At 42.1% G+C, this 18,229-nt stretch overlaps 1 protein-coding gene across 1 annotated transcript in view; it reads left to right on the top strand.

Annotated features, from left to right (window-relative positions):
• The first annotated feature begins 16,801 nt into the window (after positions 1 to 16,801).
• The window catches only part of Nek10 (NIMA related kinase 10), a 159,929-nt gene continuing 158,501 nt past the window's right edge, over positions 16,802 to 18,229 (top strand). Inside the window, exons 1-2 of the mRNA XM_035453369.1 lie at positions 16,802 to 16,875; positions 17,115 to 17,175. Coding sequence (XP_035309260.1) covers positions 16,802 to 16,875; positions 17,115 to 17,175 — 135 coding nt within the window. The remainder of the gene's footprint in view (positions 16,876 to 17,114; positions 17,176 to 18,229) is intronic.

Below are 18,229 nucleotides of genomic sequence, written 5' to 3' on the forward strand. Positions count from 1 at the left end.
TGTTGTTGGCTGTTGTTTTTACTCTGTTATTAGGAGAATTACAAGTCTTTTTTTTATTTAATTTTTTTTTCATTTTACATACTAGCCCCAATTTTCCCTCCCTCCCTTTCTACTTCCTTTCCACCTCCCCCCATCCCACCTGCCATCTAGTCCTCAGAGGGTGCAGGGTCTCCCTTGGGGAGTCAACAAAGTCTGCTATATCAAGTTGAAGCAGAGCCAAGCCTCTCGGCCCTGCATCCCGGCTGAGCAAGGTAATCCTCCATAGGGAGTGAGCTCCAAAAAGCCAGTTCATGTACCCAGCTACAATCCACAACCCCAGAGAAGCTAAGTAAAAAAGGAGGACCCTAAGAGGGATGCATGGAGGGCCCCAGGAAAGGAAAATAGTCAGGATCTCCTGGGTAAACTGTGGGAGGGGGCTGGGTAGGAGAGAGGCAAGGGGATGGGAACATGAGAACTACAAGTCTTTCTCTCCTTAAACTGAGACAAGGAAGAAGGGAAGTGAGTGGCTTCTGCTTCCTGCTTCCCAGTCCTTCGTGTAGAAGAAGAGAAAGACAAGAAGAGGAGAAGGAAAAGCACAATGATTTTATAATGATATTTTTATAGTTAGGAAATGTTGAAGGTAAAGTTCCTTTCCGAAGCTGGTCCAAGTTTCCCTTCTGTTTTCAACCTGGATACTTGTCCTGTGTGTTCTGTTATCATTATCGTGATAACGCTGACCTCTCTGCTCAAGGCCTGTTTCTCTTTTGTCTAATTTTATTTTGATTTTGATTGTTTTCCCGATGCATGTAACACTTTGCTCCTGTTTTCCACATATAGACCCTTCTTGTGTCTCATTGTAAATTTGTTAAGCCAGATGTATGTATGTATGTGTGTGTGTGTGTGTGTGTGAGAGAGAGAGAGAGAGAGAGAGAGAGAGAGAGAGAGAGAGAGAGAGAGAGAGAGAGCTTTTAATAGGCCCAGGGTGTTGAAAGTATGTTCAACCATTTGATATTGGGACACTATATTATCTACTAAGTACATACTTGGGGACCATACAGTCAAGTATCAAGTTACCTCCCCCACCCTTCACCAAAAAATACAAAAGTTTCTTTTCATAATGTAAGTTTACTATTTTGTATTGGGCTGCATTGATGTCAATCCTGTAGTGCTTGTGTCCTGTGGGCCACAGATTGGACACACCTGATATTTTCAGAAATTTTATGATACAATTTTGTCTCGAATTGATCCTAAATATCTTGGTGTAGGTTTAATTTACCTTTCTTTTGGTTTCATGTTTTATTTATGTGTGTTTGTGTGTGCCACATGTGTGCAAGTGCCCACTGTGACCAGAAGAGAGAGTGTCAGATCTCCCTGAGCTGGAATTACAGGCAGTTGTAAACTGTCTGACATCCATGCTGGACGATGCTGGGAACTGAACTCTCATTCTCTGAGAGAGCAGCAAGAGTTCTTAACCACTGAGCCCTCTCTTCAGCCTGCATATTTTAGGCTATAACTAGGACTCAATACCTTTTACTTTATGTAGTTTAGACATTCACTTCAAGATGGTAAAGGAAAGAAAGAACAACAAAAAATGGGTAAGTGTCCTAGGATTCAGCTGTGTAACAAAATACACAATACGTCAGGCTTGGACCTATGGAATCATGGATCCACATCACACAGCCTGGGTCCTTCCAGGGCCCTCACCTGTCCTTGGCCTTAGCCTTTGGGGTCATGGACTATCACAGAGTTTGGGCAAACATTGATGAATCATCAGGGAAAGTCAAAATATTCTTTCACACTTACGGGGAAGTAGAATGACAAGGAAGCACATTTGGTATCCCACTAAAGACAAGTCAATCTTCAGCTAGTCACTTTGATTCCCTGTTTGGTAATTAGTAACTTACAATACTTTCTATTATACCCCAGCCTTACAGCCCCTAGACCCTTTTGGCTTTTATTTGGTAGAATCAGCCCTGAGGGTTTCATGTCCTGAAGTTTAGTGCTGTGTTTGCCTTGCTTTGCATTTCCTCTCTATAGCTTTCATTTCCAGTGTAGAACTGTACTTTTAAATTTTTGTATGTTGAATATTGTTTTGATGTAGTTTTTTGAGGCAGTGTCTGATGTAACCCAGGCTGGCTGCAAACTCCTGATGCTCTTGCTGTGTTACCCAAACCCCAGTAATTCAATACTTAAGTTGGTAGGGTCCTATACTGAAGGGCACTGTCAAGGTCACATGCTTGTGTTTTGACCCTACAGAGTCACTGTAGGTTCTGCAGTCTCCATTTCTTACTAGTTGTCAGGCTGCTCGTGTCATTTTTTGTTTACAACTCTATACAATATGAAGAGCGGGTAAAATGACATCTTAGGACTTGTGCTCACCCAAAATTGACTACTCACTCAGTACCTTTAAAGGCTCAGCATTGTGCCTTTTTAAAGGCAGTTTTAATGCAACTCGAATTTTTATTATAAAAAATTCTCTGCAGACCTTCTCGAAAAAAGTTAGGTCACTTTGCAAAACCACCGAATGATCTGATGACTAGAGTCTTATAGAGAGCTTTTGGGTCTGGGGAACATGTCTTTGCATTTTCTGTCCCAGACACGTGTTGTGCTGTAGCAGCTTGAAGTGATTTTATGCATCTAAGAGATACTAAGCAGGTAGTCTTGGAGTTCTAGGCCTGCCTGACCCACAAACCAAACTCCAGGTCCTTCTCAACCCCCAAACAAACTAAGCATGTGCCATGTTTCATTTTCCCTTTCAATCTTTGAGAAACTGATTTGCAGTCCATGATATTGCAGCAGCTGAGATAAAGCCTTTTTTTTTTTTTTTTTTTTTTTGATTCCAAGCCTCTTCAGACTAGGATACAGCACAGCACAGCACACCAAGTTTACACACAGGCACCCTGAGCTTCACTGAGAGTTCTCTGGTTGCTAAGGTAGCAGGGTAGGCGTCACCCGTCGCTATGGTGCTACTCTACCTTGCAGCGTTGTCATTCCTGATTGGCTGAGCGCCTGAGGCTGTGGAGGAAGAAGTGTGAGCATTGGTTCAGTCCCTCTGGGCCAGAAAAGAAATTGACTGAAAAACCAACAGGTGTCAGGGAGGAAGCTGGTTTGAGTTAGCTCGGGTTCTGCGGCAGGATGAGGAAGATGACTTGAGACTGGCCTGAAGGAGGGCCGCCCTCCTGCGCGGTGAGTGATGAGGGAAGCCGGGCGTCCATATGCCCAAAGGCCGCAGGTGCAGCCTCCCTTCCCCTGAGGCTATTCATAGGGACCTTCCCTGAGGGGGCGATGTCAGCCTTGGGGTTAGTCATCCAGAGCCTATCTCCTCAAAGTAGATAAGCTTGTGCTGAAGAGTGTGTGTTGGGAGGTGCCTTCCGCGTTGTGTGGTGCTTCCAGGAGCAAAGGGCCGGTTATGAGTAAACAGTGCGGGTATCCGTCAGCTCTCAGCCTCTGGAGGCTTATGATATCCTTTGTGAACACACTCCTGCCTTCCTTTTACAGGGTGGGCTCTGCTCACTTCCACCTAAGTGCCTCCCTTTAAGGTAACTTCTGTTACAGGTGTGAAGAAAGTCTTTACCATCGCCTAGAAAGCTCCATTTAGGCAGCACCCAGTACCCAGCTGCAGTTGTGTGACTCAGTGCAACCCTACCCTACTAGACCTTACTACCCTTGGACTCCTATGGGTGCTTCAGTATCTACCACATCCTTGACACCGCCTCATCCTCTACAAAACCATCATTTCTACAAAGCTATCTCGGATTCCACCAGTCCCTTGCTTAAACTGAATGTACTACTGATTGTAGTCTGTCCCTGCCCATCCAATCCACCTGCTCACCAATGTTAAAGTATCTTTTATTTATTTATTTTTTAAGTGCCAAGGAGTATTCCCTTTTCCTTCCAGAAGCCCATCTTCCTCACTTCCCTATTTTCCAGTGTTTGGTTAGTCAACACTGACTTCATCTTAGCTGTGCACAGAACATGGTCCATGCCACATCTGGCTGTCTCAACTGTTCTTACCCTGCTGAGAATGGACTGCCTTTGTAGGGCAATACACTCACTTCCCCGTCCTTGTCTCCGTGTTGCCTGATTTCTTTCCTACCTACTAGTATGAGAAGGCTGACTCATTCGTGGTTCAGTATCTAGCAAGTGCACTCAATGTATACTTGATAAAGAATGAATCTCTTAATTTATTAGCTGTTTAGAATTCTCGTGACTTCTGGAAAAGTCAGAGATATTTTTAAAGTGAATGTTAATCTAGGGATTTTTGCTTTAATTGTAAAGGTCTGGAAGTTCTTAATATATGATCTATTTTATGCCATAATGATGATGATGATGAAAATCATATGGTGTGAGTTAACATTGTTGAAGAGAGACAGACAGCGTGGTTTGCAAGAGCTGAGTCCCATACAATTTAGCATTTTCAATCTCTGCCCCCTAACGATTCACTGCCTCCTAAGCTTTTTATCTATGCAAATAATGATAATGGCACTTACCTCACAGGATTGCTTTAAATTATTTAAACATTAAATGTATACCAGGCTTAGTGCCACACACGTGCAGTTTTCATGTGTTTTAAGAACAGTGAAAGCAGCGGTTATGAAATATCCATGGTCGATTCACAAAAGTTTTTGATTCAGTCAAGCATAGACTCTAGGATGCCATTTTGTCATTAGACTGCTTGGTGTATGCCTGATGGCTCTGATGCAGGAAGAGACTCATTAGTGACTATCAATCATTTGAGGAGTCCAGGGTCAGCACAACTGATAGGAGTGCAACCAGTTAAAGGATATAGGAGGTTAGTTGGGCAATGGTGGCCTTTAATCCCATTACTCAGGAGGCAGAGACAGGTGGATCTCTGTGAGTTTGAGGCCAGCCTGGTCTACAGAGAGAGTTCCAGGATAGCCAGGACTACACAGACAAATCCTGTCTCAAAAAACCAAAACAAACAAACAAAAAATGTAGGTGGTGATTGGGGAATCCGGAGCATGACATTGTCTGTCAGAACCAAACAACCTTGAGGCTCAGGTTAGAGATGTACCCTTAGAGAGGTACTGAGCACCTAGAAGATGAGGCAGCATTTCCTAAGCACCTGAGTTTTGGGCAGTAAAAACAGCCAATGTGTTCTCCTGGCCTGATAGCACACACCTTTAGTGCCAGCAAGCAGGAAGATCAGAAGTTTGAGCCAAGGTTGTGCACATCAGTTACTTTTCTGGTTTACTCTGACTGCGTGCCTGACAGGAGGCTCAGGGTTCAGGGAAGGCACAACAGCATGGGCATGAGCAGCAGGGATGTGAGGTGGCTTCACACAGTGCTTGCTCAAGGTGTGTGTGTTGGGGGGGGGGGTGCTGTGCTCCGCTGACTGTATCTTGTATCCTTTCCCCTCTTAATCTTTGATAGCCCGACAGCTATCAAAGGATGGTACTGTGGACATTCAGAGCAGGGCAGGTCCTCTCTGGAACACCTTCTCAGACATAGTGTGCTTTCTTCCTCCTCCTCCTCTTCCTCCTCCTCCTCCTCCTCCTCCTCCTCCTTCTCCTCCTCCTCCTCCTCCTCCGGTGTCCTGCAGCCAAAGCTTGCTTTGTACTCCAGATTCTCCTGCCTCTGCCCTCCAAATGTTGAGTAGGTGTTTCACAACACAACTGAGGTGAAAAATTAGCTTTAGGTGGGTGGGGCAGAGGGGAGGGAGAGAAGAGCCCGGTGTAGTGACACATGCCTGTAATCACAGCTTTTGGGAGGCCAAGGAAAGAAGTTCCTAGAGAGTGTGAGGCTAGCCTGGGCAACATGGGAAGACCGTCACAAAAAGAAGGGAAGAGGAGGAGAATGAAAAGAGAACTAAACCCCCACAGGCCCTAACTGGCTGTTCTAGGGAATAGCAAAGCAGAACTGCAGCTGCAGACAGACACTCCAGCCAAGCAAGGTTTTGGAGGCCAAAACCCAGCTCCACCACTGCTGGACAGGGCACACTTCGACAACTTTTTACTCTTTTGGTATCTAAATTTCCTTACCTGTACAATGGGGTGGTTATAACAAGTTTCTTAGACTTCTGGTTTCCTATAAATACTAAGTATTAGCTATTTGTATTAAGTTCTATGTAGGGGACAGAGGCAAGTGAATGGGGACATAGAGCCGCAGGATAAGGGAGACAGGGTTTCTGCTTGAGACTGTTCAGTCATGACTATTAAGAAGTATTTAGGCCTGGTATGGAGGAAAGTGAACTTTACATACAGCCAGACTTAAGATGAATCAAGATTTTTTAAAAATCAGAAGAAAATCCTGGGTGTTAGCTCTGAGTGAAATGTACTACTTCTCACTTGTAAAATACTTATTTTTAAAAATTGCTTCCTTTATATTTGAAACAGGATCTTGCTATATAGGCTAGGCTGCCTCCAGACTTACTGTATAGCCCAGGCTGGACTCAGATTCCCAGTGACCACTCTCCCCAGCCTCCTGGGTGCTAGAATGATAGCCCTGAGTCACATGAATCATTATGTCAGGCTTTCTCTTATGTCCCCTAAAATTGGTTAACAGTATTTGTAATGACCTAAGTTTTAGGTTTAAGACCATTAAGAGAGCCAGAGTGACAAAATTATAGTATGAAAATCCCTCCTATGAAAATTAATCTAAAATTAGAGGCAGAACAATCAAAGCCTGGGCCACCAGGACATGGCTGCTCTGTGTTCATCATATTTTGCCAGTGTTTGGGGTTAATTAATTTGAAAAAAAAGTGGCTAGAAAAATGCATCTAGAAGAATCTAGATCTCATCTAACACCATGCCTGTCATGACTGCCCTGGTAGTTTAACCTGAGGGAGTCACCTTTTCAAATGTGTAACTCCCAAAGGTGGACACTGACCTGCACAGAATGCCACATGCATGCTACAGTTGGCATCTTTTCTTCATGAAATCATACTGTGCTGTGAGGACACTTGTGGTAGCTCATGTTTAAGATAAATGTTGTGTTTCCTGTATCTATAAAGAGATTTTTACCAAGCCAACACTGTAATCACTAGGTAGTCATCAGCCAGGGCTAAGTTTTCGTTGGCTGATTTATTTCATTATTTTCACTCCCATCTCTAGATAATGATGCTCCAGTTATCCTTGGAGCTTACAAATCATACTCTACTTGGGACTTTTCATTAATATCCAGGGATCTCCTTCACCACCCAGGAGACATGTCTCTGGAGAAATGGGTTCAGGGCCCAGTGTGAGTGGAACCTGGCTGGTGAGGCAGGGCCTTGGATCCTTAGATGGCAAAAAGCCTCTCACCAGCAGAAGGTGAGGCAACATAGTGAGATGCTTCATTTCAGTGTGGGGAGGGGAAGTCACTACAGTGAGGAGTGATGATGGAAGCTTACACTAGGTCTTGGTCTTGAGACTAGGGAGAAGCTGGCAAACAAGAAACATATAAGTAGAATAGCAGTCAAGGCTTAATGACCAAATGCCAGATATGGGGTTGAAGAATGGCAGGGGGTGTGGTGTCTGTGCTCTGTGCCGCAGGCCTTTCTGCTCTACTTGAGACTAACACTTAGATCTCTTCCTTCCACTTTTCAGTGCAGTTCATTTGAGTTACATGATTTGTTTGGATTAGCTGTGAAGTAAAAGGATAGAATACTACATTGAGTCACTCACATATGGATACATTTTGATGTCAGAGACACCATTGCTTCTACCCCTGCTAGGTTCTAGGAGCTCCACAGACAGGCCATAGACTTAAAGGCTGCTGCTCTTCATTTCCCTTGGGCTCCTGTACTCACTCTGTCTCAACTCATCTTCCCAACTGTCTCCCAGACCACCCCCAGGGCCTGTTTTCCGCTCTACCCAACCTCAAGATGTGTCCACTGCTCTCCTCATCCTCCAGACCTTCAGGTCCCCCAAAGGTACATACTATCCAGAATCTTCTACCTCACAATGACCTTTGATTTTGTTTAGTTCATAATCTCTTTTGGACATGTTCCCCCCTGATTTTGTCATCTCTATTGTTCTTAGCTTCTGATATTAAGCAAAAATTAGTTTTGTAAAATGTAGTTATCAGGAGGCTGTAGTGACTCACTCCTAATAATCCCAGTGTTAGGGAGACTGACACTGGAGGATCCCTGCATTCAAGGCCAGGCTGGACTACACATAGTGAGTTCCAGGTCAGCCTAGGTTACAGAGTAAGACCCCGTCTCAAAAACAACAATGTTAAGAAAAAAGAGCTGCGCTTGGTGTCATGTCACACACCTGCAATCCCAGTGTTTGAGGGTTAGAGGCAGAAAGATTGGAAGTTCAGTATCATCTACTGCTACATAGTGAGTTCTCAAGCTAATATGGACTACATAAGACCCTGTATGGCCCTCCTCTCCTTCCACAGAGGTAAAAGGAATGATCCTCAACAGTTCAGTCTATATGTTCACAATTTTCACTGTGAGTTGTGTGAATAGTTTCCCCCACAAAGCAATCTTTAAGAGAAATAGTATTCGTTTCTTCATACTCACAGTCGATTCTTCAGCTCCAGTTGACTAGTGAAGTTCAGAAGGTCTCACTTCATGAGTGCTGCTGTTTTGTTTACCACAGCAGCTCTTTCAGCTCCAGCTGACCAGGAGCCACAGATGTGTAACCCCAAATATTATACAAATAGCCTTCATGGAGTCTTTGCTTTCCTTTGAAACTTCATACGCTAAGCCTCCCTCATCTGCATTTCTCTCAACATCCTTATCCTCAAAGTGCCCATAGAACATCCCATTAGGCTCTGGATATTCAGTGGCTTTTCCATTTCAAAGTTCCAAATGTTTGCACAGTCCTCCCCAAAACAACACGTTCAGGTTAGTTATAGCAATGCCACACATACAGTACCTTTATGTTCTAGCTTGCTTTTCTTTGCAATGATAAAATACCAAGAACAAAAGCAGCTAAAGGGAAGAAAGTGTTGATTTGGTCTACACTTGCAGGTCACAATACTTTATTGAGGGAAGTCAGGTCAGGAACTCAAGGCAGGAGCTTGAAAAAGAAACCATGGAAGAACACTGTATACTGGCTAGCTCTTTGCTTTGCTCACTACTAGACTTCTTATACAGCTGTTTAGGGGGTGGTGCCACCCATGGTGGGCTGATTTCTCTCACATCAACCATCAATCAAGGCCGTTCCTCATAGGCATAACCACGGATCAGTTTTATCAAGATAATTACTTAATTGAGGTTCCCTCTTCCCAAGTAACTCCAGGTGGTGTCAGCTTGACAATAAAAACTAAACAGCATAAGGATGTAATGTTTTTATTTGTGGAGTCAATAAGTAAGAAGAAATTTGGGGTGCTACTTTAGTTATTTTCATTGACTAATGAATATAATTTCTTTCTGGATTTTTCTGGTTTATTTTGCAAATATTATTGCTTACTATATCCCCTGTCCTCACACAGGCACCTAGTAGATTTGGACAAGAAGCCACACGCTGCTCAGTTGACAGTATTGCACACATCACCAAATGACAATGGAGAGAATTACTAGACTCTATATGGAGCTGTTTCCCTCTGTAACAATGAAATCATGAAAATTACAGTGCTAACTGTTGTCATATGCTCTAATTTTGGACGCACACTGATCTGGGTTAGTCTTAGAAAACAAATGAAGGTCAGCACATTAAGGAGCTCCTGCCAGTAGCTCCTTAGTTGTTGGTAAGCTTCATGTAGTTGGAAACTGCTACCAAAAACTTAGATTCATCAAACCTTTCACATCTGAAAAAGATAGCAACAGTGGCCAAACCAGGAAGCATTAAAAAAACAAAGCCTTAGTTTCTCTCCACTTTTTCTGTAGCAGTGTTACAGTTTCACAGAAAACATGCAAGAGAGTCCGGAAATATGCTAGTCTTTCAAAACTATTGCAATCTCTCCCTGGGAGCCAGCCTTTCAGTCTCCAGCAAGGGATTCCTGGGGAAATGTCATGTGTTGGGTCCATTGTCCTAGTGCTTCAAAAGCTAAAAACGGTCTCTTTCCTTGCTAGGAGGAGGTCAGAGTACTATTGAAATTTGGGTTCTGTCTATCCCCTACTATGTGTTTAAATAGAAAATTGATTGAAATATGAACCATTTACACATGAAGGTGTCAAGTAGTGACTCAGAAGCAGGGCAATGATAATATGTGCCTTTGCCTGGCCACTCCTTCCTGACCTTGGAGACTGTACCAGCTGTATCTTTGTTTCCCATCATATGAGGATATTAAAATACACCACTTACACACTCCACATGAGGACCCGGATAAATGGATAGGTGTTTGTGAGTTCTCCAGTGTTCAAGAAATTAAGTTATGCAAACAGCAATTGCCCTGTCTTTGCCTTTTACTAAGGACCAGTTTCAACACTTTCTTATCTTCCCATTATTTCAGAGTTTTCCATTGAATGGGGTTCTGGTTTTTTTTGTTTTGTTTTGTTTTGTTTTTTCTCTCTTCTAAAAGTACTGTGTGGTTCTGTTTAGACACATTCCACCTCTGGTCCTTAGTTTCATCATCTGATAAATGATGGGTAGATCTCCTTTTTCTTTCTTTTCTTTTTCTTTTGATAGGTTCTCACTCTGTCAGCCTAGCTTGGGACTCACTATGTAGCAAGACTGATGTGTAATTTATGGTAATCCTCCTGCCTCAGCTTTATGAGTGTTGGGATTACAGGACTGAACCAACGTACCTGGCTTTTTAAAACTAGAACCAGTGTGTTATGCTGCGCATGTGGGTTTTTTTGTTTTTGTTTTTATTATTGTTTTGCTTCATATTATTCCTCAGGTGTGGCAGAAGCCATGTCTGCCCCTTTTCTCATTCCATTTTGTGCTTGACACTGGAAGTGCTAGACAGAGTGGTTTAAGGTTCTTACTTACAGTAATATCTTTCTTCTGCTATTCCACTCATATTTCCCACCGAAGAAAAAGAAAACCAGTGTGTTCATATGTAAGGCTAGAATGTCCACAGTCCTTTCTGAGCTGTGATCATGTCTTCCACTGTCCAGTTGAACAACTGTATCTAAGCTCTCTTTGTATGAAGTCCATACTTGTGACACACTTGGGAAAAGCTGGGAAAGACCCACATTCACACCTCTGTAATAACGTGCAGACTTTTTTTATATAAAAAGGAAACCTTCTAGAACTGTTCTTAAAGCGTCCAGGTTGCACATACTTGTCATCCAGTTTTCTTTCTTAGCCTCTTCTATTACCCTGATGCAGTTATCAAATTAAGAAATCAGTCATTAGCCAGAGAGCCAATGCATTGCACCATACTTGTTTTATTTGTGATGTTCTATATGAATTTCACCTTTTAAAAACCTGAAAGAACAACCATTAGAGGAATATCCAGATCAGTGGTTCTCAGCCTTCCTAATGCTACAACCCTTTTAAATGGTTCCTCATGTTGTGGTGACCCCCCAGCCATAAAATTATTGTATTGTTACTTCCTTACTATATTTTTTCTGTTGTTTTGAATTATAATGTAAATATCTGATATGTAAGATACCTGATATGTGACCCCTTTGGGGGTCACAACCCATGTGTTGAGAGCCATTGATCTGTGGTAAAGGAATTGAAAAGATTTGAGGCTTTTGGTGATTTTCATTACTTGTTATGGAGATGACAATTCTCTAAATCCTTTTAATTTGTCCCATTGAGTAGAGCTGGAACTGAACCTTGCCATCTGATAAGGAAGACTGACCACAATTCACCCGAATGTGTCAAGAGCTGGACTCAGTAGGTGCATGCCTGTATTACACTAGAGGTAGAGGCAAGGCGATGGGAGTCCAAACCAGTCCAGCTACATGAAACTAGATCTCAAAAACAAAGTTTACATGACTGTAGATAGTGGAGGGGAGGGGAATATAATCAGCATGGTAACACCTGCAGAGGATGTTTTGGTTCATTCGGATGCATGCTTCCCTCATCTGCTACCTTTACTCCTTTAAGCCATACTGTGCTCCTGATTACTTTAATTTTAGGAATAATAATCCTATTATATGTCACATGTAAGTGTTATGTCAGATGCAGGGAACAAAAAGAAAAAAAAAATCGGATCCATGTCATAAGGGTTAGGAGATTTTATATGACTCAGCGTGTTTCCCTCAGTGGCTTTACCCACTATTTCACTCCTCAGAAGACTACTCTCAGCCTTATCCCTGTCAGATTCTGGGAAGGAGTCTTCCCAGCACTTCTGGCCACTGCAGGCACAAATTATGATACCTGGCTAACTGGAAGATGTGTGATCTGAAGTTCTTGTTAAAAACAAAACAAACAGCTGGGTGGTAGTAGCACACGCCTTTAATCCCAACACTCAGGAGGTGGAGGCAGATTGGTTTCTGTGAGTTTGAAGCCAGCCTGGTCTACAGAGTGAGTTCCAGGACAGCCAAGTCTACACAGATAAACCCTGTCTCCAAAAACCAAAAACCAACCAAACAAATAAACGCTCACAAAACTGGGCCCTCTCTGTTAATAAAGCCATAGCTGTGTGAAAGCAGAGGACAGAAGCCTGGTGAGCACAAGTCTCCTCAGGGCTTAGGGGGCAGAGGAAACTCTGAGATGCCAATGAAGAAAAAGCAAAGTTAGATTCTTGACTTGGGATGTATTTGTATATTCAATACAAAAGGTAGTAGGGTTTTCTGTTTCTTTACACTAAGCACAGTTCATTCTTCATGACTTCTACTTCTTTCTTTCCCTCTTTCCTTCCTTTTGTGGTAATTGTATTACTTTGCTTTCTATTGCTGTGATAAGCACCATGACCAAAAGCAACTTGGGGAGGAAATGGTTTATTTCAGTTTACAAACATCTATTATAGTCTATCATTAAGTGAAGTCAGGGCAGGAACTCGAGGCAGGAACCTGGAGGTAGGAGTTGAAGTAGAGACCTTGGAGGAGTGCTGCTTACTGGCTTGTTTCCTATGACATGCTTTCTTACACAATCTGGGACCATCTGCCCAGGGCTGGCACCTCCCACAGTGAGTTGGGCATGCCCATATCTATCATTAATTAAGAAAATGCCCTACTGACATCAGACTCAATCTGACGGAGGTATTTTATCAGTTGAGAGTCCCTCTTCCAAGATGACTCTAGGTTGTGTCATGTTGACAAAGAAACTAACCAGCACAACAGTATATATGCTAAATGTATTTTCTACTTTCACAGTTCACAAACATGTTTTAAACTCCTGAGTAGGTTTTCTTTCCTTATGGTAGAATTGCACTCCTGTGATAGGCTCTCTTACCTTCATCAACTTCAAACTGAGGTTAGACATAGTAAATTTTTAGTAACCATGGTGTTATATCCTTCCTAAATTCTAAAGCATTCATCTTGTCTCACTTCTTGCTATGCACCAATGACAAAAGCCTTGGCCTCTAAATCTTGATTCCCACCTAATTGTTTGGTACAAATATGGTAACTGTCTTAGAAAAATTATTTTAAAGTCAATATACTGTATTTGTTCATTTCAAAACATTTAGATTTTCTAGATTCTAAATTGATTTGCAGTGAAACACAAATCAATTGGCACTTCTTTGCTGTTAAACAGAGATTTTCCTATGCATGCAATTCTAAGACAATAGCACATGTTTTTTTGTTCATGCCTGAAAAACACATTGAAGTCTAATTGTGGCATAGAAAAGAAATCAGATTTTTGGAGTATCCAATTTAATTAAACCAGCATTATATTCAAATTTATATTTCCTATGTTATTGATACATATGTTTTGATATGAACTCTTCCATTCATGCAAACACTTTGTCCCCAACTGGTAGGATTGCTGTGCAAAGTGTTTGCAGTTCTAGGAAGTAGGGTATAGATGGAGAAAGCAGGTCACAAAAAGGAATGGATCTGGAGGTTTTAGCTAGTCCTCATTTCTTACTTGTCTCTGCTTCCTATCTGGGAGGTCAGTAGTCTACCTGTGATGTTCTGCCTCACCAGAGGCACAGGGGGAATAGAATAATGGATGGAAACCTCTGAAACCATGGGCAAAAATAAACCTTTCTGTCTAGGTTAGGATTTCTATTGCTGTGAAGAGACACCATGACCACAGCAACTCTTACAAAGGAAAACATTTAATAGGGTGGCTTACATCAGAAGTTGAGTCGATTTCATGCAGGCAGACATGGTGCTGGAGCTAAGAGTCCTACATCTTGATTAATAAGCAGCAGGAAGTGAACTGAGTCACTGGGCATGGCTTGAGCATATATGAGACTTCAAAGCCTGCCCCCACAATGACACACTTCCTCCAATAAGTCCACACCTACTCCAACAAACTCACACCCCCTAACAGTACTACTCTCTCTGAGTTTATGGGGCCAATTACTTTCAAACTACCACACCTTCTTTTTTGTAAGTTGTTTTTTCCAGACATTTTGTCACAGCAGTGGGAAGTCTGTTGAGCACAGAAAGGTGGTACCAGAGATATAAGGTTATTGTTGGGACTAAACCTGATCATGTGATTTTTAAAACCCTTTGGTTTGTAGGAATTAGTTTGTGGGAGGAGTTTAGAAAGTGTGTACAGTTGGACTAGAGAAGCTATAATATGTGAACTAAGCATAATTATTCTGGAGGGATCTCAAAATGCTGACAAGAATATGGATATTAAAGGCTGTAGTCATGAGGCTCCAATAGGAATATCAATTCTATTGGGAACTGGACTAGAGACCATTGTCTATTATTTTTTGTATCGTTAGACATTATGGAATGGTGATGGACCAGGCTTGAGGGACAGCTCAGCTGTAAAGAGAGCCTAATGCTATTCTAGAGGACTTGAGTTTGATTTCCAGCACCAATGTCTAGTAACTCATAACCACCTCTAACTCCAGCTTCAGGGAGAGCAGATGCCTCTGGCCTCCTCTGGCACATACAAACACATACATTCCCCCCCCCACACATACACACACACACACACACACACACACACACACACACACACACACAATTAAAACTAAAATAAAAAATTATTAACTAATTAATCTGGTATAGGAAGCAAAGTTACCCTAAAATTTGTGGGTGGAGCATGTATTGACAGATACAATTAGCCAAATTTACAGTGAGAATTGGGAGCAAATATGCAGATTAGAAAGACTTAAAGAAAAACTTGTAATTATAGAAAAGCCTGGGGAAATTTGGATTTCAGGAAGTCATGATTCCTGAAGAGAATAAAGCATGAAGTTAATGTCAATTATTTTGCACTGGGGCCAAAGGAATGATGCCATGAGGATATTTCAAGAGCTTAAATAACTTTTGCATTCAGAGATAACTATGGGCCTTAGGGGACAGAAATGGAATGCTGATCAGTCTCTAGCATAGGGAGGGAGACCTGAAAGAGAAAATTCACTGGCTAGGGGGCTTGACTTTGAAGGATGTATCTAGTCTCTAGTAACTGACTTTGAACGGTATATCTGATTCTTGATCCCCTCCCCTCTCTCTGTCCATCAAGTTTTGAGTAGCTTTCCACATGCTTCACTGCCATGGTGTTCTGCTTCGTAATGGCCCTGGAAGCAACAGGGCTAAGGACTATGGATCTTTGTAACTGTGAGCCATAATCTTTCATCAATGTAAGTTGTTTAAATCAGGTACATTGTAACAGTGGCAGAAAGCCATGAGTATTTTCATCTTTCTGTTTCTGTTATAAAAAGAGTTGAGAATAGAAGTCATTTAAGAGAAAAAAAGCCAACAAATCAACAACTGTGTATTGGTGAACTTATAGCCTCTGAGTGGGGAGAAGTAGTATTAAGAATAACACTGGGAAAAGTAACCATGGCAGTATTAAAATGCTGATTGCAAAGTGTTGAAATGCCTACTGAGCTGTATTTCCAGGCAGGCCACCTCCCTGCCAGATAATCAGGTAAGTTTATGAACTGTGCAAGATTAGCCTAACCATAATTATGTGTACTGTTAACATGCATTGTTCAGATATCAGCTTTCACACTTTAAGAGTTCTGGAAGGGAGCTGGAAAGGTGACTCAGCGCTTCAGAGCACTTACTGATCTCGAAAAGTCCCTGATTCAATTCTCAGCATCCTTATCAGGGGGCTCACAGTGCTTCAAACTTTAGTTTCAGGATATCTGGTGTCTTCTGGCCTCTACCTCCCCAGGCACTTATATACATGTAGTACACACAAATTCAAGGAGGTACAAAACACACATAAAAAATAATCCCTTAAGGAAAAAGATACTTACAAAGAAAAAAATAGTAATTCTGGCAGCTGAGCGCAGTCACACTCATCTGTAACCCTGCACTGGAAAGGCAAAGGCAGTAGAGTTGCCAGGAGTTCAAGCCCAAGTTCCAGGACAGTCGGAGATAACTGGTGAGACCCTCTCTTTAAAAATTAACAAACAAACAAAATGAAAAAACTTCATAAAGAATTCCAGAAGTGTGGCCAACATAGTGACACTGACCAATTACTTAGGAATGGGTGTGGCTTTCTCCAAGACACTTGGGGACACATCCCATAATGAGAGAGGACTCATCTGAACCCATACTATTTAATTCAGAGTACTTAAAGAGAAAGACAAGCGGGGTTGCATAAAATTACTGTCAATTAAGCTTCAAGTATTTGTTAGTTGACATGTCTTATAAATCTAAGTATCATGAAAAATTGACCCAAATAATTAAACCAAGCATGTGCTAGAATATACAGGTGAAGACACGGCCTAAATCTATTCAAGAAAAGACCCTTTGAAGGTAAAGAACCAGTAACATTCATTTTGATACTTGAAGTTATTATTTTTTACTTGTTTGTATAGACATCATGGATGAATTTTGTCTGTTTTAACTGAGAAGCCTTTGGGTCCCATAACCCAACTAAAAGTTGTCTCCATCTTCTTTGCAAGGAATGCAATGTTAATTCTGAGGCATTGATGTTTTACAATGCCTGATCAAGACAAAAAGGTGAAGCCCACAGAGAAATCAGCCGATAAAAAGCAGCAAGGGACCACCAGCAGGTAACCAAGTGTTTGTGGTCATCCCCTGGGGCAGAAGTGTTGAGTGGGTTTGATCAATCCCTCCTGGATTGCAGGGTTTACTCAAACACTGGTCCCTTTCTAGAGTTTGGAATGAAATAGTTGACCTGCCTGCAGTTATCTACAGAGGCAGGCTTCCAAGTGGCTGTACCATCATGGTAATGTAACCTTGCTCACCTGGATTCTTCTCTGGGTTAACACTGTGCTGTTCTTTCTCCTAGGGACTATTCAGACCTTAAAAGACTTCGGTGCCTTTTGAACGTTCAGTCAAGCAAACAGCAGGTAGTGTTTTCAAAGGATGCAGTGTGTGAATCAACACCACTTGTTTCTGAAAGGGTCCATTTCACATCCTTATGTACACTCCCTTTGTTCTTCCATAGCTTCCTTGCTTCCTCTGGCCGCTTCTCTCTCCTGGCTCAGGCTCTGCCAAGACTTGGCATCTGTAGCCTTTTCATTTCTCTGCTTGTCACTATATATCCTGACCAGTAGAACTTGAATTCTTCAGTCGGTAAACAGCCAGTTCTGTCATCAAATGCCAATGCTTACCTTTCAGTGCTTCAGGGAAATTTATTCTTCAAAGCACAGTTTACCACATCTTTGTCCTCTCTATACTCTGTCATCCTTCTCTTTCATAGAAAAAGCTTCTCAAATTGCACCCCACTAATGGAGGGATGAGATTTTGGCTATTGGTGATATCATTTTTGTGTCTTTATTAGTCAAGGAGGGAATGACACTCCTGGTTTATCTCTAAACTTGACTGTTTTTAGTTTTACTTCTAGAAGACCTTGGGAGGTCATGAGAGTAGATGTTGTTGATTGGGGGTTCGGGAAACAACCTGGCAGTCCTAAGGATGGCAGCAGAAGACCATCATGCACTACTGCTCACTGGTCAGGGGTAAGGATGGGCTTGACCCTGGTCTTTGGCCCCCGAAGGTTGTGTAAGAGTTCACGAGATTGGTAAAGTTGCTGTGATGATCTTACACATCCAGACTTACCAGGGAATCATGGCATTCTTATCTGTTTATTCTAGAAAATGACTTCCTCAAGATTTGGTGGCATCTGAAGAGCAAATAGGACAGTTCATGCTTATGGAATAATTACTACCCACTGGTGCCTTGGCTTCACTTTTCCCCTTCTTAATATTTGCAACATCCACTTTCACAGATGGAAAAGATGAGGCATGGAGAAATGATTGTCTCAGGATAAGAGTCTGCCCATGGGATACAATTTTGTAAATAAACACCCCAGCCTTGTGCTGTATACCCTAGCCATGGAGATGCCTTTAGATGAACTGGAAAATTAACTTCTCTCTGAGCCCTTTCCTCTGTGTCATTCAT

This window comes from Cricetulus griseus (genome assembly GCF_003668045.3).
Source record: "Cricetulus griseus strain 17A/GY chromosome 1 unlocalized genomic scaffold, alternate assembly CriGri-PICRH-1.0 chr1_1, whole genome shotgun sequence".
In the NCBI taxonomy this organism is placed as follows: domain Eukaryota; kingdom Metazoa; phylum Chordata; class Mammalia; order Rodentia; family Cricetidae; genus Cricetulus; species Cricetulus griseus.